The 26706-nt window shown below is 49.0% G+C and overlaps 1 protein-coding gene across 1 annotated transcript in view; it reads left to right on the top strand.

The window, feature by feature from the left end:
* Positions 1-26706, top strand: part of LOC144670407 (pyruvate carboxylase, mitochondrial-like) — a 1036891-nt gene that overhangs the window by 142813 nt on the left and 867372 nt on the right. Inside the window, exon 9 of the mRNA XM_078532890.1 lies at positions 1741-1859. Coding sequence (XP_078389016.1) covers positions 1741-1859 — 119 coding nt within the window. The remainder of the gene's footprint in view (positions 1-1740; positions 1860-26706) is intronic.

Here is a 26706-nt window from a genome sequence, read left to right as displayed (position 1 = left end):
GCCGTCTGTCAAATTATGCTGTGTAAAAACTTAAGAAATAGGAGCACGAGTAGGCCATTTGGCCCCTTGAGCCTGCTTTCCCTATTCAATAAGATCATGGCTCATCTACCATAACCTCACTTTCCTGCCCTATCCCTTAATTCCATTAGTGTCCAAAAATCTGTTGATCCCAGCCTTGAATATACTCAACGACTGGGCATCCATTGCTCTCGGGTGTAGATAATTCCAAAGATTCCCAACCCTTTGAGTGAAGACATTTTTCCTTATCTCAGTACGAAATGGCTGGTCCCGTAGTAATTTTCTGTTGATGAACGCTTCAAGTGATAATCTTGACTGTCCACCTTTTAGTGTCACAGTTTGTATGAACAGACAAATTAGGCGCAGGTGTAGGCCATTCGGCCCCTCGAGCCTGCTCTGCCATTCAATAAGATCAAGGCTGATCGGATTTTAACCTCACATTCCTGCCTACCCCCTGCTAACCTTTCGCCCCCTTGCTTGTCAAGAATCTATCAACCTCTGCCTTAAAAATATTCAAGGCTGTGGTTCTGTTTCAGAATAGGTGAGTTTGTATTGAGAATGGCTCTATGGGTGAGGGACCTCAGTTACCAGGATAACTTGGTGAAGCTGGTGCTGTCCTCCTTAGAGAAGAGAAGCTTGATAGGAGATTTGACAGAAGCATTCAAAATGATGGGAGTAAGTAGGGTGAAACCGTTCCCATTGGTGGGAGGTTCGAGAACCACTGGACACCAATTTAAAATGATTGGCAAAAGAACCAGGGGCGACATGAGGAAAGATGTTTTTATACACCAATAGGTTAGGACCTGGAATGAGAGGGTGGTGGAGGCAGACTTAATCATGGATTTCAAAAGGGTGTTGGATGATTATCAGAAGAGAAAAGAGTATTGGATAATTATCGGAAGAGAAAAGACAAGGAGTAGGTAGAGGAGTGGGATGAGCTGAGCTACTCCCACAGAGAGCTTGAACAGGCATGACAGGCCGAATGGGCTCCTGTGCTGTAACCAATCCGGGATTCTATGTCGGTGAAAAATTGATGGGTTTTGTAGAATTGGCTCAACTCCCTTGAGGAAATGGGGATGAAACTGCACGTTTGCTTTACTTGGGATCCTTGCAATGCAACTGGAAGGGAACGAAAGTGACAACTTGCATTTATGTAGCACCTTTCGTGTACAAACTGTCCTGAGGCATTTCACAGAAGCAAAAGCGGACAAAAAAACCGACACCAAGCCCAGGAAGGAGACTTTAGGGCAGCTGACCAAATACTTCGTCCAAAAGGTGTGTTTTAAGCAGGGCCTTAAAGGAGGAGAGAGAGTGCGAGAGGGGCAGAGGCGTTTAGAGAGAGATTTCCAGGCAGCTTGAAGGCATGGCCTCCAAAGGTGGAGCGATGGATGTGGGGGGGGGGGGGGCGGTTGCGCAAGAGGCTAGAATTGGAGATCTCAGAGGGATGGAGGGCTGGAGGAGGCTACAGAGATAGGGAGGAGGCCATAGAGGGAATTGACCATGAGAGTGAGAATTTTAAAATGGAGGCATTGTTCAACTGGAAGCCAATGTGAGTCAGTGATTTCGATGGGTGTGAACGGGGCACGATGTCTTGAGCAGAGACTTTGAAGTTTCTAAGTAAGGTTGTGAGAATGCGAAGGTCCGGTCTAAATGGAGGGACGGCCCTGACCTATTCCTGTGTATCTGACCGCACTTAATATTTCTTCTTAAACCCTCATTCAGGTGGGTTACGAAAATGCCGGCACGGTGGAATTTCTCGTCGATAAACACGGCAAGTACTTTTTCATCGAGGTCAACTCCAGGCTTCAAGTGGAGCACACCGTCACTGAAGAAATCACTGAGTAAGTGGTTCATCGCTAATTAATGGTAATGGGGAAATCTGCAGGCATTTTAGGTAGAGTTAATGAGGTGATTGAATTGCCATGAGCCACTTGAGGAAATAGATTCTGTGATCACAGTGCAGCTCCATGAACACAATCAACTGCTGCTCATTTCTCCTGGGAAATTCCTACATATTATACTCTGCTGCTGTAGGCTTTTGTTTATACCTTGTTCTTTTATCTTGTGGTGTTTTTAAGGATGGGATGCCTGCTAGCAGGCAAAACGGAGGTACACAAACACAATATTTTTTCCCTGTCCAAGTTCTAAGTATTTAATTATATTCTGTACTCTTTATCCCTCCGTTGTTTTTGAGCTTTGTAAATGAATGCAGCTGTACTCTTCCACTGGCAATGAATGGAGCTGTCTGCTTGATAGCTGTGTGTGTTTTCCTGTTCTGACTTATTAAGCAGCTTGTACAAATTTGCAAATTAGCCTGCTCATCGGGAAATGTGTTAATTTTTGCCACCAACGAATCGCTTGTCTGAAAAAGCTTGCCAAGGCGGTTTGAGCGAAGTTTTTGCAGCTTGATTTACGAGGGGCTTCGGTTGTGTGGGGAGATTGGAGAAGCTGGGACTGTCCTCCTTAGCACAGAGAAGTTTGAAGAGATATGAAAGAGAGGTGTTCGAAGTTACGATATGTTTTGATTGAGTGAAACGAAGAGAAACTGGTCCTACTGGCAGGAGGATCAGTAATCAGGGGACATCGATTCAAGGCTATTGACAAAAGAACCGGAGGGGAAATGAGAATTCTTTTTCACACAGCGCGTTGTTGTGATCTGGAATGTGCTGCCTGAAGGGCCGGTGGAAGCAGATTCAATAGGAACTTTCGAAAGGAAATTAGATTAATACTTGAAAAGGCTCGATTTACAGGGCTATGGGGAAGGAGCAGGGGAGTGGGACTGAATGAATAGATTCTTCAAAGAGCCAGCACAGGCACAATGGGCCGAATTACCTTCTCCTGTGCTTTAAGATTCTATTTTACATTGTCAAGGACTGAAAGTATAAATGATATGAAGAGCATATTCCTAATTGAATAGATGTAGTTAACACAATGGGCTGCTGAGACATCTAGACTAGGCAGGGCACAGGTTGATACTGAGTGTGCTAACTTCCATTGCGCCCCATTGGCACAGGTGCAGGAGTTGACCTCAGTGCTTTCAGGACTGAGGAAGGAGCAACTGGCCAAGTTTCCTCCTTCCTGATGCCAGTCCTGTGATCTGACCCCAGAAAGAATGCATGCGTGCGTGAAGACGGGATCGGGATGTGCTGCATTGGTATGGCACCCCTCCCCCCCCCCACCCCCAAGATAAACTCGGCATGAGCTATCAGCTGCTGGAGGGAGACACCTGGAATCTGCTGGCATCCGTGAAGCAAGGATCTCTGATGGAGCAGCGAAGGGGGGAGATGAGTGATGAGAGACATTTCTATGTTACGAGCACAGAAGAGGCCCCTTGTACCTGTGCCAGATCCATTTTAAGAGTTATTCAATTATTTCCACTCCCCTATTCTTTCCCCATCGCCCTGCAAATTTCTCCTGTGCGCTTTGTTCAGCTACTAGAGTCAAGAGGTTCTGGGTTCAAAGCCCTCTGTGGACTCAAGCATATAACCTATCTGGCTCTGGACACACTACTTAGAGAGTTGTCATGATCCTGGACCAGACCCCCAGATTTTTGATATGATCCAGCTAGGGGCCAGTAACTTCTTGTTTAAAGTAGACAAAGTTTAAGACCCAAGATACTTACCAAGAAAATAAAGTCACAAGACTTTATTCCATGGTTTTTGAACAAACAAAATAAACTTTACTGCAGAAGGTCAGAAAGATGAAACAATTTGCAATATCTATCCAATACTTTAACGTTCAGGATTAACATGAGGTAGATGTGAATTAACAGGCAAACCGTGGTCTAAAACTCACATTAAACTGAAAATGTGACCAAGACAGATCCCGTGGGTTTCTCAGCAACCCACCCAGATGACAGTGTTCACTGTGTCTTGCGCAATTTCGTTAAAACTCTCTCTCCCTCACGAGGGACTCCGAACTTTTCACTTTCGAAGGTCAAGTATCTGAATTCCCTCAAAGCCGATCCGACTCGGACTGCCTCCACAACTGCTCGCCTCCAAGGGCTTCGATCTCATCTCCCGAGACGACACTCCCCTGGATTCCCGAGTCTGCACTCCAACACAAGTCACTTAAAAAGGAAATTAGGAAAGCTAAGAGAGTGCATGAGAAAGCATTGGTGGGTAGAATGAAGGAAAATCCAAAGGGGTTTTTAAAATATATAAAGAGGAAGAGAATAACTAGGCAAAGAGTAGGGCCAATTAGGGACCATAGAGATAATCTGTGTGTGGACCCGAAAGACATGGGTACAGTCCTTAGTGAGGCCACAGCTGGAGTACTATGTGCAGTTCTGGTCACCACATTATAGGAAGGATGTGATTGCACTGGAGGGGGTGCAGAGGAGATTCACCAGGATGTTGCCTGGGATGAAACATTTAAGTTATGAAGAGAGGTTGGATAGACTTGGGTTGTTTTCGTTGGAGCAGAGAAGACTGAGGGGCGACCTGATCGAGATGTACAAGATCATGAGGGGCATGGACAGGGTGGATAGGGAGCAGATGTTCCCCTTAGTTGAAAGGTCAGTCACAAAGGGGAATAAGTTCAAGGTGAGGGGCAGGAGGTTTAGGGGGGATGTGAGGAAAAACTTTTTTACCCAGAGGGTGGTGATGGCCTGGAATGCACTGCCTGGGAGGGTGGTGGAGGCGGGTTGCCTCACATCCTTTAAAAAGTACCTGGATGAGCACTTGGCACGTCCTAACATTCAAGGCTATGGGCCAAGTGCTGGTAAATGGGATTAGGTAGGTAGGTCAGGTGTTTCTCACGTGTCGATGCAGACTCGATGGGCCGAAGGGCCTCTTCTGCACTGTGATTCTGTGAATACTTTGAATTGGCCTTCACAATGATAAAGGCATAGACATCAGGGTGAAGGGCTGTGAAATATTAGAGGAAATTAATATAAAGAGAAAGGAGGTTCTAGCAGGTTTAGCGGCCTTAAAAGTGGATAAACCCGCAGGCCCAGATGAGATGTGTCCCAGGCTGTTGAGGGAGGCAAGGGAAGAGATATCAGGGGCCCTGGCAGTAATTTTCAAATTTCCTGTGGCTACAAGTGAGGTGCCAGAGGATTGGAGGACTTCAAATGTTGTACCATTATTAAAAAAGGGAGGAAGGGGTAGACCAGGAATTTTAGGCCAGTCAGTCGAACCTCAGTGGTGGGGAAGTTACTAGAAAGAATTCTGAGGGGCAGGATATATCTGCATTTGGAGAGACATGGATTAATCAGGGATAATCAGCATGGATTTGTTAAGGGAAGGTCGTGTTTGACAAATTTGATCGAATTTTTTGAGGAGGTAACCAGGAGTCTTAATGAGGGTAATTGCATTTGATATGGCCTACATGGACTTTAGCAAGGCTTTTGATAAGGTCCCTCTTGGCAGACTGGTCAAGAAAGTAAGAGCCCATGGGATCCAAGGGAAAGTGACATGTTGGATCCAAAATTGGCTGAGAGGCAGGAAGCAGAGGGTGATGGTAGAGGGATGTTTCTGTTACTGGAAGTCCGTTTCCAGTGGGGTTCAGCAGGGCTCGGTGCTGAGGCCCTTGCTGTTGTTGGTGTACATAAATGATTTGGACTTAAATGTAGGGGTATCATCAAGAAGTTCGCAGATGACATGAAAATTGGCCTGGTGGTAAATAGTGAGGAGGATAGCCGTAAACTGCTGGAGGATATCAATGGACTGGTCAGGTGGGCAGAGCAGTGGCAAATGGATCAACCTGGAAAAATGTGAGGTAATGCACTTGGAGAGGGCTAACAAGGCAGGAGATTACGCTATGAAGGGCAGGACCCTGGAAAGTACTGAAGATCAGAGGGACCTTGGTGTGCATATCCACAGATCCCTGAATGTAGCAGGGCAGTTGGTTAAGAAGGCATATGGGATACTTGCCTTTATTAGTCGAGGCATGGAATACAAGAGCAGGGAGGTTATGCTTGAACTGTATAAAACGCTGGTTAGGCCACAACTGAAGTATTGCGTGCAGTTTTGGTCGCCAGATTATAGGAAGGGTGTGAATGTACTGGAGAGGGTGCGGAGGAGATTTCCCAGGATGCTGCCTGGGCTGGAGGCTCTGAGCTATGAGGAAAGATTGGATAGGCTGGGGTTGTTTTCCTTGGAGCAGCAAAGATTGAGAGAGGACCGGATAGAGGCGTACAAGATTATGAGGGCCATAGATGGGGTGGATAGGAAGGCACTTTTTCCATTTGTAGAGGGATCAGTAACCAGGGAGCTTAGATTTAAGGTAACAGTATTCTAGGTGTGGTCCAACTAGTGCCTTGTATAGTTTTAGCAAGACTTCCCTATTTTAATATTCCATTCCCTTTGAAATAAAGGCCAACATCCCATTTGCCTTCCCTATTACCTGTTGAACTTGTATGTTAGCTTTTTGGGATTCATGCACAAGGACTACCAAATCCCTCTGTGCTGCAGCTTTCTGCAGTCTTTCGCCATTTAAATAGTATTCAGCTCCTCTATTCTTCCTGCCAAAGTGCATAACCTCACATTTTCCCACATTATATTCCATCTGCCAAGTTTTTGCCCACCCGCTTAACTTGCCTATATCCCCTTGTAGACTCCTTGTGTCATTCTCACCGCTTGCCTTCCCACCTATTTTTGTGTCTTCCGCAAACTTGGTGATAGGACATTCACTTCCCTCGTCCAAGTCATTCATACATATTGTAAATAATTGTGGCCCCAGCACTGATCCCTGTGGCACTCCACTAGTTACAGGTTGCCATCCTGAAAATGCCCCCCATACCCCGACTCTCTGCCTTCTATTAGTTAGCCAATTCTCGGCCCGAAGATCTCGAAAACACTGGACCGCACATGTGCAGCCTGCTCCCATTCCGCATGTGCAGAAACTCCAGGGACCTGTGATTCCTGGCCTCCGCTTGGGAATCAGGTAAATTCGCATAGTTGCACTGCCAGTGGTGCCGTATTTCAAATGAAGCAGTAAGCCAGCAGCCTGCCCCATTGAGGATGCTAAAACAAATTCCATTGGAGCTGTTCAAAGAAGAGCAGAGGAGTCCTCCTGATGTCTCGGCCGTCATTCATCACACTACCAAGCAGATTAACTGGTCATTCATGTGCAAATTAACACCAATTTTCCCTACGTAACCTGGATGCACTGCAGACCTTCTTGGAAAGCTAAGTGAGTTAAGGCTTGCATCCTGGCAAACCCTGAACATAGATCAAGGGTGCAATGTTTTGTGGTACTCCGGAGTTCTTCAGATGAATATAAATTGTGTTTTTAAGAGATTTTGTGCCCCCAGGGCTTGAGCACAAAAATCAAGGCTGACGCTCCAGTGTGGTACCGAAGGAGTGCTGCACTGTCAGAGCTGCCATCTTTCAGATGAGACTTCAAACTGAGGCCCCATCTGCCTGCTCGGCTGGATGTAAAAGATCTCATGGCCGCCATTTCGAAGAAGAGCAAGGGAGTTCTCCCTGGTGCCTTGCCCAATATTTGTCCCTTCATCAGCGTCACAGAAGAAAAAGCGGTTCATCTGGGTCATTATCACATTGCTGTTTCTGAGATCTTGCTGTGTGTAAATTGGCTGCTGCGTATCCTACAGTACAGCAGTGACTACACTTGAAAAAGTACTTCATAGGCCGTATCGCGCTTTGAGATGGCCAGTGGTCGTGGAAAACGGTGTTTAAATGCAAGTCTTTCTTTTTCCTTCGAGCGATGGTTAGTATCGACGGAGAGTTGAATGTTCCTCACACACAAGTCAAAGATTGGAAGGCACGAATCGGAAGTGCACTGTTTCTTTGGGTTTCCACATCCCCATTCATGATGTCTTCCTCCCGAGCTCCCTTCCTGGAAGGAGCGGCAGTGCTGGTCTACAATCAGTGTGGGGCAGTGTGAGATGGCTCATGCATCAGAAGGCAGAGGGCAGAGTTTGGCATCTGAATGAATTGGCTCATAGATCTTTCATCATGGGAGTTTGCTGAAGATAGACTATATTGTTAATGTTATCAGACATCTGGATGCACAAATATTCATCCCTTTCTTTTGGGCATCAGAAGAGCAATGATAACAAAAGCCCTCTGGGAAGTGGTGCTTAGTGATTCCCTTGACTGTTAAAGATCAACGTTTTCTATTTAATTGATTCAAAATTCTCTTATAAACTTGTGTGTGAATTACAGTCGCTTTATGTTTGCAAACTGCTCTCGAGTTCTGTCTGTGATCCACGGCAGTGATAACATGAGGGGGGAGAGTGTGTTATGGGCAGAATTTTGATGCCATTAGGATGTGTTGTAGGGTGCTGGTTACAGTTCAGTGGGTTTAATGAAGTCTTTGTAGTCTTAAGTAGGTTAACTTCTAGTATTTATTAACTACAAGAGCTATCTACATATATACAGAAAGGGCTTGAGCTAGGAGCTGTTTCCTTGCTTGCTCGTGCACACAGCTCTGTGCAACGCTAGACTGACCCCTCGGTGTGGGTCATGTGTTCTACTACATCTTTGTGTGGGTGCTACTGTGCTCAGTCCCACATTAACCCTATGTGTGCCAGACCCTTATACGACAGGATGGTTCTTCATGATATCGCAGGAGGTGGGAGTCCTACACAAAATGGCAGCAGCTAGGCTGCCCGAAATGTGTAGAATGGGGCAGCATGCAGTGACTCACTGGTTGGTGGTATTCCCATTTACAACAGTGTGCGGGTCATGTTCCCATCTGGTTTACTCCTACCCTTCGGGGAAGGAAATCTGCTGTCCTCACCTGGTCTGGCTTATATGTGACTCCAGATCCACAGCAAAGTGGTTGACTCTTAACTTCCCTCAGAAACATTCAGTTCAAAGGCAATTAGGGTTGGGGAACAAATGCAGGCTTTGCCAGCGGTGCCCACATCCCATGAAAGAATAAAGAAAAAAAAAACAGATTCAAATTATGAAACAATTCAGGAGAATTTTACATATATTACTCAGAGGGTGGAGCCGGCTACCACATGGAGTGGCTCAGATGAGTAACACAGGTATATTTAAGGGGGAGCTGGATAAACACGGGAGAAAGAAATAGAAGGATTTATTGATAGGGCGAGATGATGACAGGTGGGAGGAGGCTTGAGTAGAGTATAAACACCAGCATGGACCAGTTGGGCCCAATAGCCTGGTTCTCTGCTATACGTCCAGGTAATAGTTTAGCCCAGGTTTCCTTTGTGTCTTGGAAGTGCTGTGTGCAGTGGATTCACTGGGTTAATGTTTCCTGGGTTAATGAAATAAAGTTCTCAGAATGAAAACTATTCCGCCTTTTCACCAGTTTACTTGTGAGAGGCAGACTCTTTAGTTTTAATGCACTGGCTGCAGCATGGAGTGCGAGGGGACTTGCACTCGGTGCGGGGTGCGAGGGGACTTGCACTGGCTGCGGTGCGGGGTGCGAGGGGACTTGCACTGGCTGCGGTGCGGGGTGCGAGGGGACTTGCACTGGCTGCGGTGCGGGGTGCGAGGGGACTTGCACTGGCTGCGGTGCGGGGTGCGAGGGGACTTGCACTGGCTGCGGTGCGGGGTGCGAGGGGACTTGCACTGGCTGCGGTGCGGGGTGCGAGGGGACTTGCACTGGCTGCGGTGCGAGGGGACTTGCACTGGCTACGGTGCGGGGTGCGAGGGGACTTGCACTGGCTGCGGTGCGGGGTGCGAGGGGACTTGCACTGGCTGCGGTGCGGGGTGCGAGGGGACTTGCACTGGCTGCAGTGCGAGGGGACTTGCACTGGCTGCGGTGCGGGGTGCGAGGGGACTTGCACTGGCTGCGGTGCGGGGTGCGAGGGGACTTGCACTGGCTACGGTGCGGGGTGCGAGGGGACTTGCACTGGCTGCGGTGCGGGGTGCGAGGGGACTTGCACTGGCTGCGGTGCGGGGTGCGAGGGGACTTGCACTGGCTGCAGTGCGAGGGGACTTGCACTGGCTGCGGTGCGGGGTGCGAGGGGACTTGCACTGGCTGCGGTGCGAGGGGACTTGCACTGGCTACGGTGCGGGGTGCGAGGGGACTTGCACTGGCTGCAGCCTGGGGTGTGAAGAGGCCTGCACTAGCTGCGGCGTGCAGTGCGAGGAGGCCTGCACTGGCTGCGGCGTGCAGTACGAGGAGGCCTGCACTGGCTGCGGCGTGCAGTGCGAGGAGGCCTGCACTGGCTGCGGCGTGCAGTGCGTGGAGGCCTGCACTGGCTGCGGCGTGCAGTGCGAGGAGGCCTGCACTGGCTGCGGCGTGCAGTGCGTGGAGGCCTGCACTGGCTGCGGTGTGCAGTGCGAGGAGGCCTGCACTGGCTGCGGCGTGCAGTGCGTGGAGGCCTGCACTGGCTGCGGTGTGCAGTGCGAGGAGGCCTGCACTGGCTGCGGCGTGCAGTGCGAGGAGGCCTGCACTGGCTGCGGTGTGCAGTGCGAGGAGGCCTGCACTGGCTGTGGCGTGCAGTGCGAGGAGGCCTGCACTCTGTGCACAGGGCATGAGTAAAGTGTTAGTTTAGTGGCTAGTTTAAAAAAAGGATGCCTTAGCAAAATTAGAAATGCAGTGAAATACCATATTCAGTGCAGTGAAATGATTCCAAGTAATGATCTTGTTTTCTGTTCCTTTATGATTCTCCTTAGGTATTAATTGTAACTAAATATTTCAGATTTTGCACAATTGTGTGCAACATCACCTCTCTCATTGTCTCGATCACAGATCACGTCATCTCGAACCGCCTCCTTGTATCTCACACCACCCACACCCTTCTTCCCGCTTTTAAACTCTTCCTTATGTATCTATCCCAGAAATAGCTCTCCCTAAGTCACTTACATCCACACTTCCAAATTCCCAACTGTCTAGCGTTCACCTCAATATGCCTGGAGCTGTCAACTTGCTCAACCATCCCTCTCTTTCACCTTTGATGCCCTTGTCCCCAGTAGAACCCTTACTTTGCCCTATCCTGGTCATTCACCTCATATGGCTCCCACCCTCTCTGTCAAGTTCAAGCAGGGGCAGTTCTGAGTGTACCTGATGCATCAGTGGTTGAGTCATTCGGTAATAGATCTGACTGGACTACATGAAGTCCCCCTTGGCACCGTTCTTCTGTGCCAAAGCAACCTACTACTGCAAGATGATGCCAGAGAGCAAAGATAACCCCATTACTGAATATTTTCTTGGCCTCTCCACCCTCGGCCTCCAGCAATTCTCAGAAGCTCATGGCTTCTTTACCACTTAGATTTAGATCGTCTGGTCATCTACCTCTCCTCATTCCTCCCCCACCCACCCACTTCCCCTCCTCCCACTTTACTTTTCTTGCCAGGTCAAACCTCTGCAAAGTTCGTCATCCTCTAGCTCTGAACCTGTGCCTTTCTCTAGACTTCCCTCATGCCTTCTCCGAACTCATCTTCTCCATAAGATCCACCACCACCTTCCTTGACTCTATTTCCCACTAAACTCCTGACAACCCAGCCCCTCTTACCTGCCCCCCACCCCGCCTACAATCGCTGATACTGTTAATGATTCCCCCTGTTCAGGTACTGAGCCCCAATCCTCTTCAAATCTTTCATCGTTATCATCTGACTCCTCAATAAACCTTGATCCCCCCTGTCCTTGTGAGCTACTGCCCCACCTACAGAAGGGCATAAGAAATAGGTGCAGGAGTTGACCATTTAGCCCGCCAATCTGTTCTGCCATTCAGTAAGATCATAGTGGATCTGATTGTGGCCTCAATTCCACTTTCCTACTTGTGACCCCTTGACTCTCTTGTCAATAAAAAAAAAATCTGCCAAACTCAGCTCCCAACCTACCTTTTCCTCTTTCGAATTCTCGAAGGTGCTGCAACCTCCCAAACTCTCACTGCCCTGACGCTGTGACCTCCTCCAGCCCTAGAACCCTTTGCCTTTCTCCAGCTTTGAGCTCTTTGGCCTCAATCCCCTTGCACACCATTGCTGGCTGGTCCTTGAGCCACGTAGAGCTTAACTCTGGCATTCTTGCCTTCGATCTCTCCCAAATCTCCTTTGCCTTTTGTTCCTTTCTGACCCTCCTGAGGTGTCGGCCATGGGTAGCTCTCTCACCTCAGAGTTGGGAGACTGCGAGTTTAAGTTCTAATCCTGGAATTTGAGCTCATAATCCAGACTGACTCTCTAGTGCAGTGCTACTGATGATATGTCATCAACCAGTTCCGTTAACTCTGTATCTCTCTCCACAGATGCTGCCTGGCCTGCTGAGTATTTCCAGCATTTTCTGTTTCTACGCTGTAGAATAAGATGTCATCTTAGGCCCTAAGCTCTTGAATTCCCTCCCTAAATCTCTCCAGCTCTTGACCTCTCCCTTCTCCAAGACACACGCACTGTTCTCTGAAGTTTACTGTCCGCTGTGGTTCTTTTTCTCATGTGCCCAAGAATGGCAAACAACCAAACTGTGGTGTTTTATTGAACTGGGAAGAAATTGCTGCTCAGAGCTAATTTTTTTTGGCAGTTAAAGAGGTGTTTTTCAGCTGGTATGCTTTGTTGTAGTTTAGGACTGTTTATTTCCACCTCTCTTTTTATTTATTCGTTCACGGGATGTGGGTGTCGCTGGCTAGACTAGCATTTATTGCTCATCCCTAATTGCCCCTTGAGAAGGTGAGCTGCCGCCTTGAACTGCTGCAGTCCCTGTGGTGTAGGTACACCCACAGCGCTGTTAGGGAGCTAGTTCCAGGATTTTGATCCAGCGACAGTGAAGGAACGGCCAATATATTTCCAAGTCAGGATGATGTGTGGCTTGGAGGGGAGCTCCCAGGTGGTGGTGTTCCCATGCGTCAGCTGCCCTTGTCCTTCTAGGTGGTAGAGGTCGCGGGTTTGGAAGATGCTGTTGAAGGACCCTTGGTGAGTGGCTGCATTGCATCTTGTAGATGGTACACACACTGCTGCCACTGTGTCAGTGTTGGAGGAGTAAGTGCTTAGGGTGGTAGATGAGGTGCCAATCAAGCTTTGTCCTGGATTGTGTAGAGCTTCTTGAATTTTGTTGGAGCTGCACTCATCCAGGTATAGCATCTCCTGAATGCATCGCTGCCTCAGTTTATATGCTACTGAAACCCCCATTTGCACATTTGTTACCTCCAGATTTGATTACACCAATGCCCTTCTGGCCCAGCTTGTCACATTTTACCCTCAATAAGCTTGAGGTCATCAACTCTGCTGCCCACGTCCTCACTCGCACTAAGTCCCGTTCACCTATCACCCCAGTGCTAACTGACAGTCAGGAGACTGTGCGTTCAAGCCCTAACCCCGGAATTTGAGCTCGTAATCCAGGCTGACACTCTAGTGCAGCAGTACTGATGATAGGTCAGCGACTTGTAACGTCCTCCCAGTCCAACCATGCCTTGATTTAAAAATTTTCATCCATGTTTTTAAATCCTTCCATGACCTCGACCCTCCCTACCTCCATCTCATTCAGCTCTGCAACCCTCCAAGATCAATGTGCTCCTCTCATTCTGGTCTCTTGACCGTCCCTGATTTTAATCGCTCCACTATTGGCGCCCATGCTTTCAGCTGCCTCGATCCTAAACTCTGGAATTCCCTTCCTAAACCTCTCTATCTCTCTCTCCTCCTTAAAGGTGCTCCTTAAAACCAACCTCTTTGACTAACCTTTTGGCCACCTGCCCCATTCGGTATCAAGTTTTGCTTTATAATGCTCCTCTGAAGCACCTTGGGTCTTCTAATTACCTTATATATAAACGCTATATAAATGCACGTTGTTGTTATTGTTGAGACGGTCTGAGATGATTTGCTCCTTAGGAGACCCAGAATGGGCACGATGGACTGAATGGCCTTCTGTGTTGTAACAATACTATGATTCTATAACCCTAAGAAGGGCGTTGTGTATGTCATGTCCAAACCTTGGATGCATTCAGGAGGTGGCACATCCACTGCACCTAGCTCTGACTCCACAGCACTCCTGTATGAGCCGGCTATCCAGCTGGCTCCTAACAAAAGTCCAACTTACTTGTTTGCAAAATTCAGAGATGCGGGACTTTCATTACGTGGGGAGATGAGGGAGGCTGCGGTAGTTCTCCTCCGAGCAGAGATGTTGAAAATCATGGAGGGTTTCGATACACTAAACAGGGAACTCTTTGCACTGGCAGGAACCAGGAGACACCAGTTTAAGATAATTACCAAAAGCACCAGAGGGGAGATGAGGAGAATTTTTTTTTTCATGCAGCAAATTGGAATGTGCTACCTGAAAGGGCGGTGGAAGCAGGTTCAGTAGGAACTTTCAAAAGAGAATTGGATCAATATTTGAAAATGAAAATTTAGCAGGGGAATGGGAAAGAGCACGGAAGTTTTTCCATAACTAAATGTCTGGTAACGATAGAAGTCTATAAAAATCATTGCCGAAAAAATAGACTTGTTATTGAGGATTTTCGTCTTCAGGGCAGTTTGCAAGGATACTAATAGTAAAAGGAAATAGTGGTAGTAATTTCTTGCGAACAGTCCAGCTGAGTGTGAGATGGAAGGCTTCAACAGCATGTCACTTCTTTCAGCAATACTCGAGCTCTGTACTACCAAGAGATTATCTTTAAAATTAGAAAAGCGTCTCATAGGATAAATGTAGAGATGTTTCCAGTTGTGTGGAAACCAAAACTCGGGGCCATAAAGATAAGGTAGAAGATGCCAACTCTTCGATTAGCAAGCTGGAACGTTAGGACCATGTGCGCAGGACTGTCAGATGACTGGCAGCTGGTCGATAACACCCGCAACACAACGGCAATCGACCTGGAAATTGAAAGGCTGAACATTGAGGTAACTTCCCTACAAGAGACCAGGTTCGCTGAGAGCGGATCACTGAATCAAAGACATTACACGTTCATCTGGCAGGGGAAGAGTTCAGTGGAAACGTGTGAGCAAGGTGCAGGCTTCGCTGCTCTCGGCAGATGGTTCAGAACGTGTTCTCTCTGTCCGCCTCTCAACAGAGCCAGTTAACCTTATGCTCCTATACTGTGCTCCACTGCAGAGGTGAAAGATCATTTCTTTGAGGAGCTTCGCAATGCTGTCAGCAGAATTCCTAAGTCAGAGCATCTTTACCTACCATGGGATTTCAACACAAGAGTGGTGACCTGCTCTTGTTAATTTCAAGAAAGATCCGAGGGAGAAGCCTCTGACTGCACTGAGTTACTCAAACTCCAACATGCTGCGAGGTGGTGCAACAGTGACTACTGTTTGCAACTTTACCAGAATATCCAGAAAGACCTTCGACGTCAGGAAAGCGTGGGGAATGTATGATGGGATCAAAAAGTCAGCAGGTTCATCAGCAAAGAAAACAGCTCCATTGAAAACAGCGGCAGGAGAGGTCATCACCCATTGCAATAAACAGTTGGAGAGATGGGTGGAACACTACCTTGAGTTGCACTCTGGAGAGGACACTGTCACTGAGGAATCTCTAAACTGGACAGAAAGCCTACCTGTCATGGCAGAGTTGGACACTGAACTCAGAGTGGAGGAGCTCAGCAAAGCTATTGATTTGCTTGCCATTGGCAGAGCTCCAAGTGATGATACTTTACTGCCTGAACTCGTCAAGCACAAGAAACTGGCATTCCTTCAGCATCTGCACCAAATTCTCTGCCTCTGCTGGAGGGAGAGTGCAGTGCCTCAGGATGTGTGTGATGCAAAGTTTGTGACCCTGTACAAGAACAAGGGCGACCGCAGTGATTGCAACAGCTATCGAGGCATCTCCCTGCAGAGCATCGTGGGCAAAGTACTTGCCTTTGTCAGACTGCAGATCTTGACTGAACACATCTCAGTGTAGTTTCAGAACTGGAAGATCTACAATTGACATGATCTTCTCAGCTGCAAGAGAAATGTCACGAACAAAGGAGACTACTTGCCTTCATCGATCTCACCAAGGCATTTGACCATGTGAGCATAGGCTTTTTATTTAAGTGCCGAAGAAAATTGGCTGCCCACTGAAGGTGCTCAATGTGGTCTCCTCTTTCCACGACAATATGATGGGCAAGGTCAGCTATGACGGGGCAATGTTGAAACCCTTTGAGATTCACAGTGGGGTCAAACAGGATTGCCTTCTGGTGCTGGCAGTCTTCCATTTATTCTTCTCTTTGCTGCTGTCATATGTCTTCGGTTCATCTATGGAGGGTGTCCGCTTATGTACCAGGACTGACAGCTGTTCAGCCTTGCTTGCCTGAGATTCAAGACAAAGCTGCGCAAAGCCCTCACTGGAGAGTTGCTGTATGCTGATGATGCCACACTAGCATTTCATACTGAGGAACATCTTCAGTGGCAAAGGGACAGATTCTCTCACATTTGTCAAGAGTTAAATTTGACCATCAGCATTAGGAAGACAAATCTCACAGTCCAGGATGGTGCCATCAAACCAGCATTGACAATGTGATGCTGGAGGCTTTACAGATCCAGGCTCCACAGTCGCCAACAATCTGTTGCTTGATGCTTAAATCAACATGCTCATTGCAAAAGCTGCAGCTGTTCTGTCCAAGCTGGGTAAATGAGTGCGGAGCAAGAGCAACCTGACTGAGAACACCAAACTGGAGTCCACTCAGCCTATGTCCTCAGTGCACTCCTCTACAGCAGTGAGACCTGGGCCACATATGCCAGGCAGGAAAAAAGACTGAACAGTTTCCACCTTCGCTGTCTCAAGACATATCCTTGGCATTTCTTGGCAGGACAAGGTTACTAACTCAGGTCCTGCCACATGTTAATTCCACCAACATACACTCATTACTAAGCCAACGATATCTGCGCTGGCTTGATCACCTTCATCAGATGGATGACTGATGACTTTCTGTATGATGAACTGGCTGCTGGGTCATGGCCTGCTGGGCATCCATACTTCCGCTACAAGTTCACCTTCAAGTGAGACATGAAGATGGTGGACATCGACACAGACAAGTGGGAGACAGTGCTGAGGGCCGTGATCTCTGGAGGCTGACTGACTGAATTTTTTATTCATTCATGGGATTTGGGCGTTGCTGGCTAGGCCAGCACTTATTGCCCATCCCTCATTGCCCTTGAGAAGGTGGCGATGAGCTGCCTTCTTGAACCGCTGTAGTCCATGTGATGTAGGTACACCCACAGTGCTGTTAGGGAAGAAGTCCCAGAATTTTGACCCAGCAACAGTAAAGGAACGGCGATATATTTCCAAGTCAGGATGGTGAGTAACTTGGAGGGGAACTTCCAGATTTGCAGGAGCATTGGAAGAGGTGGGCAGAAACGGAAAGCTCAGCTGGCCAAGAAGAGGGCCCAGAGTAAAGAGAGGCCAGTGAATTGTGCACCTTCTCAGCCCATTGTCTTCCTCTGCAGCAAATGTGGCGGAGACTGCCATGCCAGAGTGGGGCTCCTGAATCATGCCATGCGATGTTTAACGGAGAGTTGGCCACTGCGGTGCAAACCATCACGGAAGGTTGCCCAGGAAAGTCACTGATAAATCCAATCGGGAATTCAGAGGAAATGTCTTGGTGAGAATGTGGAACTCGCTACCACAGGGAGAGGTTGAAGTGAATAGTATAAATGTATTTAAGGGGAAGCTGGATAAACACTTGAGGAACAAGGAAATAGAAGACAAAAACAGAGTTACCTGGAAAAACTCAGCAGGTCTGGCAGCATTGGCGGAGAAGAAAAGAGTTGACGTTTCGAGTCCTCATGACCCTTCAACAGAACTGAGTCTGTTGAAGGGTCATGAGGACTCGAAACGTCAACTCTTTTCTTCTCCGCCGATGCTGCCAGACCTGCTGAGTTTTTCCAGGTAATTCTGTTTTTGTCTTGGATTTCCAGCATCCGCAGTAGTTTTTTGTTTTTAAGGAAATAGAAGAGTATGCTGATAGGGTTAGATGGAGTGGGGTGGGCGGAGGCTCCTGATGGGCTGAATGACCTGTTTCTGTTCTGTAAATTCTGTGTAATACTATCTAAAGCATTACCACATTGCTAATTCACCGTGTCCACATTAGGATGTTTAGATTATTAGATTTGAAGATACTGACATGCTCCCGTTCTAGCTATCACAGCACTGAGACCACCACTGGCAAATTCAAATCAATTGTTCTGCAAATTCTGTATCATCGAATCTCTGACTATCAAGACGTTTAGTGAAACCCCCATGATAGTTTGTTGATTTCCGATCCGGTTGTTCCGAAAGGCCCCAGAACATGTAATGAGGCTCATTCATCTTGCTAATGTCACATCTAAGATATCCAACTGGAGATAAAGGATGGTAGGTTCATCAATTAAAATGGATATCCTTCCTTGAACTGTGGAAATCTGGTGGCAGATTTTCTTTCGTCCCTTGATGATGATTGATTGATTTCTGTCGAGTATCCTAAGAACATAAGATCAGGAGGAGGCCATTCAGCCTCTAGAGCCTGTTCCGCCATTTAATTAAATCATGGCAAGACTAATTGCACCATTTATTTTCTTTAGTTCAGATAACTCTATACCATCCAATCCAGGACAGGCGAAAATCAATGCAGAAAATTCCAGTCTGGAATCTGATTTGGATACATGGACACTCTCTATACATTGTGACTGAGAGACAATCCCCACTGACCTCTACACACTGACTGACAGACACAATCCCCACTGACCTTTACACACTGACTGAGAGACAATCCTCACTGACCTCTACACACTGACTGAGAGACACGATCCCTGCTGACCTCTGTACACTGTGACAGAGAGACATAATCCCCACTGACCTCTACACACTGACTGAGAGACACAATCCCCACTGACCTCTACACACTGACTGACACAATCCCCACTGACCTCTACACACTGACTGAGAGACACGATCCCCACTGACCTCTACACACTGACTGAGAGACACGATCCCCACTGACCTCTACACACTGACTGAGAGACAATCCCCACTGACCTCTACACACTGACTGAGAGACACGATCCCCACTGACCTCTACACACTGACTGACACAATCCCCACTGACCTCTACACACTGACTGAGAGACACGATCCCCACTGACCTCTACACACTGACTGACACAATCCCCACTGACCTCTACACACTGACTGACACAATCCCCACTGACCTCTACACACTGACTGAGAGACACAATCCCCACTGACCTCTACACACTGACTGACACAATCGCCACTGACCTCTACACACTGACTGAGAGACACAATCCCCACTGACCTCTACACACTGACTGACACAATCCCCACTGACCTCTACACACTGACTGACACAATCCCCACTGAACTCTACACACTGACTGACACAATCCCCACTGACCTCTACACACTGACTGACTGACACAATCCCCACTGACCTCTACACACTGACTGACACAATCCCCACTGACCTCTACACACTGACTGACACAATCCCCACTGACCTCTACACACTGACTGAGAGACACGATCCCCACTGACCTCTACACACTGACTGAGAGACACAATCCCCACTGACCTCTACACACTGACTGACACAATCCCCACTGACCTCTACACACTGACTGAGAGACACAATCCCCACTGACCTCTACACACTGACTGACACAATCCCCACTGACCTCTACACACTGACTGAGAGACACGATCCCCACTGACCTCTACACACTGACTGAGAGACACAATCCCCACTGACCTCTACACACTGACTGACACAATCCCCACTGACCTCTACACACTGACTGAGAGACACAATCCCCACTGACCTCTACACACTGACTGAGCGACACGATCCCCACTGACATCTACACACTGATTGAGAGACACGATCCCCACTGACCTCTACACACTGACTGAGAGACACAATCCCCACTGACCTCTACACACTGACTGACACAATCCCCACTGACCTCTACACACTGACTGAGAGACACAATCCTCACTGACCTCTACACACTCACTGAGAGACACGATCCCCACTGACCTCTACACACTGACTGACACAATCCCCACTGACCTCTACACACTGACTGACACAATCCCCACTGACCTCTACACACTGACTGACTGACACAATCCCCACTGACCTCTACACACTGACTGACACAATCCCCACCGACCTCTACACACTGACTGAGAGACACGATCCCCACTGACCTCTACACACTGACTGAGAGACATGATCGCCACTGACCTCTACACACTGACTGACACAATCCCCACTGACCTCTACACACTGACTGAGAGTCACAATCCCCACTGACCTCTACACACTGACTGACACAATCCCCACTGACCTCTACACACTGACTGAGAGTCACAATCCCCACTGACCTCTACACACTGACTGAGAGTCACAATCCCCACTGACCTCTACACACTGACTGACACAATCCCCACTGACCTCTACACACTGACTGACACAATCCCCACTGACCTCTACACACTGACTGACACAATCTCCACTGAACTCTACACATTGACTGAGAGACACGATCCCCACTGACCTCTACACACTGACTGAGAGACAATCCCCACTGACCTCTACACACTGACTGACACAATCCCCACTGACCTCTACACACTGACTGACTGACACAATCCCCACTGACCTCTACACACTGACTGAGAGTCACAATCCCCACTGACCTCTACACACTGACTGAGAGACACGATCCACACTGACTGAGAGACACGATCCCCACTGACCTCTACACACTGACTGAGAGACACAATCCCCACTGACCTCTACACACTGACTGACACAATCCCCACTGACCTCTACACACTGACTGAGAGACACAATCCCCACTGACCTCTACACACTGACTGAGCGACACGATCCCCACTGACCTCTACACACTGACTGAGAGACACGATCCCCACTGACCTCTACACACTGACTGAGAGACACAATCCCCACTGACCTCTACACACTGACTGACACAATCCCCACTGACCTCTACACACTGACTGAGAGACACAATCCCCACTGACCTCTACACACTGACTGAGAGACAATCCCCACTGACCTCTACACACTGACTGAGAGACACAATCCCCACTGACCTCTACACACTGACTGAGAGACACGATCCCCACTGACCTCTACACACTGACTGACACAATCCCCACTGACCTCTACACACTGACTGACACAATCCCCACTGACCTCTACACACTGACTGACTGACACAATCCCCACTGACCTCTACACACTGACTGACACAATCCCCACCGACCTCTACACACTGACTGAGAGACACGATCCCCACTGACCTCTACACACTGACTGAGAGACATGATCGCCACTGACCTCTACACACTGACTGACACAATCCCCACTGACCTCTACACACTGACTGAGAGTCACAATCCCCACTGACCTCTACACACTGACTGACACAATCCCCACTGACCTCTACACACTGACTGAGAGTCACAATCCCCACTGACCTCTACACACTGACTGAGAGTCACAATCCCCACTGACCTCTACACACTGACTGACACAATCCCCACTGACCTCTACACACTGACCGACACAATCCCCACTGACCTCTACACACTGACTGACACAATCTCCACTGAACTCTACACATTGACTGAGAGACACGATCCCCACTGACCTCTACACACTGACTGAGAGACAATCCCCACTGACCTCTACACACTGACTGACACAATCCCCACTGACCTCTACACACTGACTGACTGACACAATCCCCACTGACCTCTACACACTGACTGAGAGTCACAATCCCCACTGACCTCTACACACTGACTGAGAGACACGATCCCCACTGACCTCTACACACTGACTGAGAGACACGATCCCTACTGACCTCTACACACTAACTGACACAATCCCCACTGACCTCTACACACTGACTGAGAGACACAATCCCGACTGACCTCTACACACTGACTGAGAGACCCGATCCCCACTGACCACTACACACTGACTGAGAGACACGATCCCCACTGACCTCTACACACTGACTGACACAATCCCCACTGACCTCTACACACTGACTGAGAGACACAATCCCCACTGACCTCTACACACTGACTGAGAGACCCGATCCCCACTGACCTCTACACACTGACTGACACAATCCCCACTGACCTCTACACACTGACTGACACAATCCCCACTGACCTCTACACACTGACTGAGAGACACGATCCCCACTGACCTCTACACACTGACTGACACAATCCCCACTGACCTCTACGCACTGACTGAGAAACACAATCCCCACTGACCTCTACACACTGACTGAGAGACACGATCCCCACTGACCTCTACACACTGACTGACACAATCCGCACTGACCTCTACCCACTGACTGAGAGGCACGATCCCCACTGACCCTCTACACACTGACTGACACAATCCCCACTGACCTCTACACACTGACTGACACAATTCCAACTGACCTCTACATACTGACTGACACAATCCCCACTGACCTCTACACACTGACTGAGAGACACGATCCCCACTGACCTCTACACACTGACTGAGAGACACAATCCCCACTGACCTCTACACACTGACTGACACAATCCCCACTGACCTCTACACACTGACTGAGAGACACGACCCCCGCTGACCTCTACACACTGACTGAGAGACACAATCCCCACTGACCTCTACACACTGACTGACACAATCCCCACTGACCTCTACACACTGACTGACACAATCCCCACTGACCTCTACACACTGACTGACACAATCCCCACTGACCTCTACACACTGACTGAGAGACACAATCCCCACTGACCTCTACACACTGACTGAGAGACACGATCCCCACTGACCTCTACACACTGACTGAGAGACACGATCCCCACTGACCTCTACACACTGACTGAGAGACACAATCCCCACTGACCTCTCCACACTGACTGACACAATCCCCACTGACCTCTACACACTGACTGAGAGACACAATCCCCACTGACCTCTACACACTGACTGAGAGACAATCCCCACTGACCTCTACACACTGACTGAGAGACACAATCCCCACTGACCTCTACACACTGACTGAGAGACACGATCCCCACTGACCTCTACACACTGACTGACACAATCCCCACTGACCTCTACACACTGACTGACACAATCCCCACTGACCTCTACACGCTGACTGACTGATACAATCCCCACTGACCTCTACACACTGACTGACACAATCCCCACCGACCTCTACACACTGACTGAGAGACACGATCCCCACTGACCTCTACACACTGACTGAGAGACATGATCGCCACTGACCTCTACACACTGACTGACACAATCCCCACTGACCTCTACACACTGACTGACTGACACAATCCCCACTGACCTCTACACACTGACTGAGAGTCACAATCCCCACTGACCTCTACACACTGACTGAGAGACACGATCCCCACTGACCTCTACACACTGACTGAGAGACACGATCCCTACTGACCTCTACACACAAACTGACACAATCCCCACTGACCTCTACACACTGACTGAGAGACACAATCCCCACTGACCTCTACACACTGACTGAGAGACCCGATCCCCACTGACCACTACACACTGACTGAGAGACACGATCCCCACTGACCTCTACACACTGACTGAGAGACACAATCCCCACTGACCTCTACACACTGACTGAGAGACACGATCCCCACTGACCTCTACACACTGACTGACACAATCCCCACTGACCTCTACACACTGACTGACACAATCCCCACTGACCTCTACACACTGACTGAGAGACACGATCCCCACTGACCTCTACACACTGACTGACACAATCCCCACTGACCTCTACGCACTGGCTGAGAGACACAATCCCCACTGACCTCTACGCACTGACTGAGAAACAAAATCCCCACTGACCTCTACACACTGACTGACACAATCACCACTGACCTCTACGCACTGACTGAGAGACACGATCCCCACTGACCTCTACACATTGACTGAGAGACACAATCCCCATTGACCTCTACACACTGACTGAGAGACACGATCCCCACTGACCTCTACACACTGACTGACACAATCCCCACTGACCTCTACCCACTGACTGAGAGGCACGATCCCCACTGACCCTCTACACACTGACTGACACAATCCCCACTGACCTCTACACACTGACTGACACAATCCCCACTGACCTCTACACACTGACTGACACAATCCCCACTGACCTCTACACACTGACTGAGAGACACGATCCCCACTGACCTCTACACACTGACTGAGAGACACAATCCCCACTGACCTCTACACACTGACTGACACAATCCCCACTGACCTCTACACACTGACTGAGAGACACGACCCCCGCTGACCTCTACACACTGACTGAGAGACACAATCCCCACTGACCTCTACACACTGACTGACACAATCCCCACTGACCTCTACACACTGACTGACACAATCCCCACTGACCTCTACACACTGACTGAGAGACAGGATCCCCACTGACCTCTACACACTGACTGAGAGACACAATCCCCACTGACCTCTACACACTGACTGAGAGACACGATCCCCACTGACCTCTACACACTGACTGAGAGACACGATCCCCACTGACCTCTACACACTGACTGAGAGACACAATCCCCACTGACCTCTCCACACTGACTGACACAATCCCCACTGACCTCTACACACTGACTGAGAGACACAATCCCCACTGACCTCTACACACTGACTGAGAGACAATCCCCACTGACCTCTACACACTGACTGAGAGACACAATCCCCACTGACCTCTACACACTGACTGAGAGACACGATCCCCACTGACCTCTACACACTGACTGACACAATCCCCACTGACCTCTACACACTGACTGACACAATCCCCACTGACCTCTACACACTGACTGACTGACACAATCCCCACTGACCTCTACACACTGACACAATCCCCACCGACCTCTACACACTGACTGAGAGACACGATCCCCACTGACCTCTACACACTGACTGAGAGACATGATCGCCACTGACCTCTACACACTGACTGACACAATCCCCACTGACCTCTACAAACTGACTGAGAGTCACAATCCCCACTGACCTCTACACACTGACTGACACAATCCCCACTGACCTCTACGCACTGACTGAGAGTCACAATCCCCACTGACCTCTACACACTGACTGAGAGTCACAATCCCCATTGACCTCTACACACTGACTGACACAATCCCCACTGACCTCTACACACTGACTGACACAATCCCCACTGACCTCTACACACTGACTGACTGACACAATCCCCACTGACCTCTACACACTGACTGAGAGTCACAATCCCCACTGACCTCTACACACTGACTGAGAGACACGATCCCCACTGACCTCTACACACTGACTGAGAGACACGATCCCCACTGACCTCTACACACTAACTGACACAATCCCCACTGACCTCTACACACTGACTGAGAGACACAATCCACACTGACCTCTACACACTGACTGAGAGACACGATCCCCACTGACCACTACACACTGACTGAGAGACACGATCCCCACTGACCTCTACACACTGACTGACACAATCCCCACTGACCTCTGCACACTGACTGAGAGACACAATCCCCACTGACCTCTACACACTGACTGACACAATCCCCACTGACCTCTACACACTGACTGAGAGACACAATCCCCACTGACCTCTACACACTGACTGAGAGACACGATCCCCACTGACCTCTACACACTGACTGACACAATCCCCACTGACCTCTACACACTGACTGACACAATCCCCACTGACCTCTACACACTGACTGAGAGACACGATCCCCACTGACCTCTACACACTGACTGACACAATCCCCACTGACCTCTACGCACTGGCTGAGAGACACAATCCCCACTGACCTCTACACACTGACTGAGAAACACAATCCCCACTGACCTCTACACACTGACTGACACAATCACCACTGACCTCTACGCACTGACTGAGAGACACGATCCCCACTGACCTCTACACACTGACTGAGAGACACAATCCCCACTGACCTCTACACACTGACTGAGAGACACGATCCCCACTGACCTCTACACACTGACTGACACAATCCGCACTGACCTCTACCCACTGACTGAGAGACACGATCCCCACTGACCCTCTACACACTGACTGACACAATCCCCATTTACCTCTACACACTGACTGACACAATCCCCACTGACCTCTACACACTGACTGACACAATCCCCACTGACCTCTACACACTGACTGAGAGACACAATCCCCACTGACCTCTACACACTGACTGACACAATCCCCACTGACCTCTACACACTGACTGAGAGACACAATCCCCACTGACCTCTACACACTGACTGACGCAATCCCCACTGACCTCTACACACTGACTGACACAATCCCCATTGACCTCTACACACTGACTGACACAATCCCCACTGACCTCTACACACTGACTGACACAATCCCCACTGACCTCTACACACTGACTGACACAATTCCCACTGACCTCTACACACTGACTGACACAATCCCCACTGACCTCTACACACTGACTGACACGATCTCCACTGACCTCTACACACTGACTGACACGATCTCCACTGACCTCTACACACTGACTGACTCAATCCCCACTGACCTCTACACACTGACTGACACAATCCCCACTGACCTCTACACACTGACTGACACGATCTCCACTGACCTCTACACACTGACTGACACAATCCCCACTGACCTCTACACACTGACTGACACGATCCCCACTGACCTCTACACACTGACTGACACAATCCCCACTGACCTCTACACACTG

The sequence above is a fragment of the Cetorhinus maximus genome, chromosome 31 (assembly GCF_964194155.1).
Source record: "Cetorhinus maximus chromosome 31, sCetMax3.hap1.1, whole genome shotgun sequence".
Taxonomy (NCBI): Eukaryota; Metazoa; Chordata; class Chondrichthyes; order Lamniformes; family Cetorhinidae; genus Cetorhinus; species Cetorhinus maximus.
The sequence above is the reverse complement of the archived record's forward strand: the minus strand, read 5'-3'. Positions and strand labels throughout refer to the sequence as shown.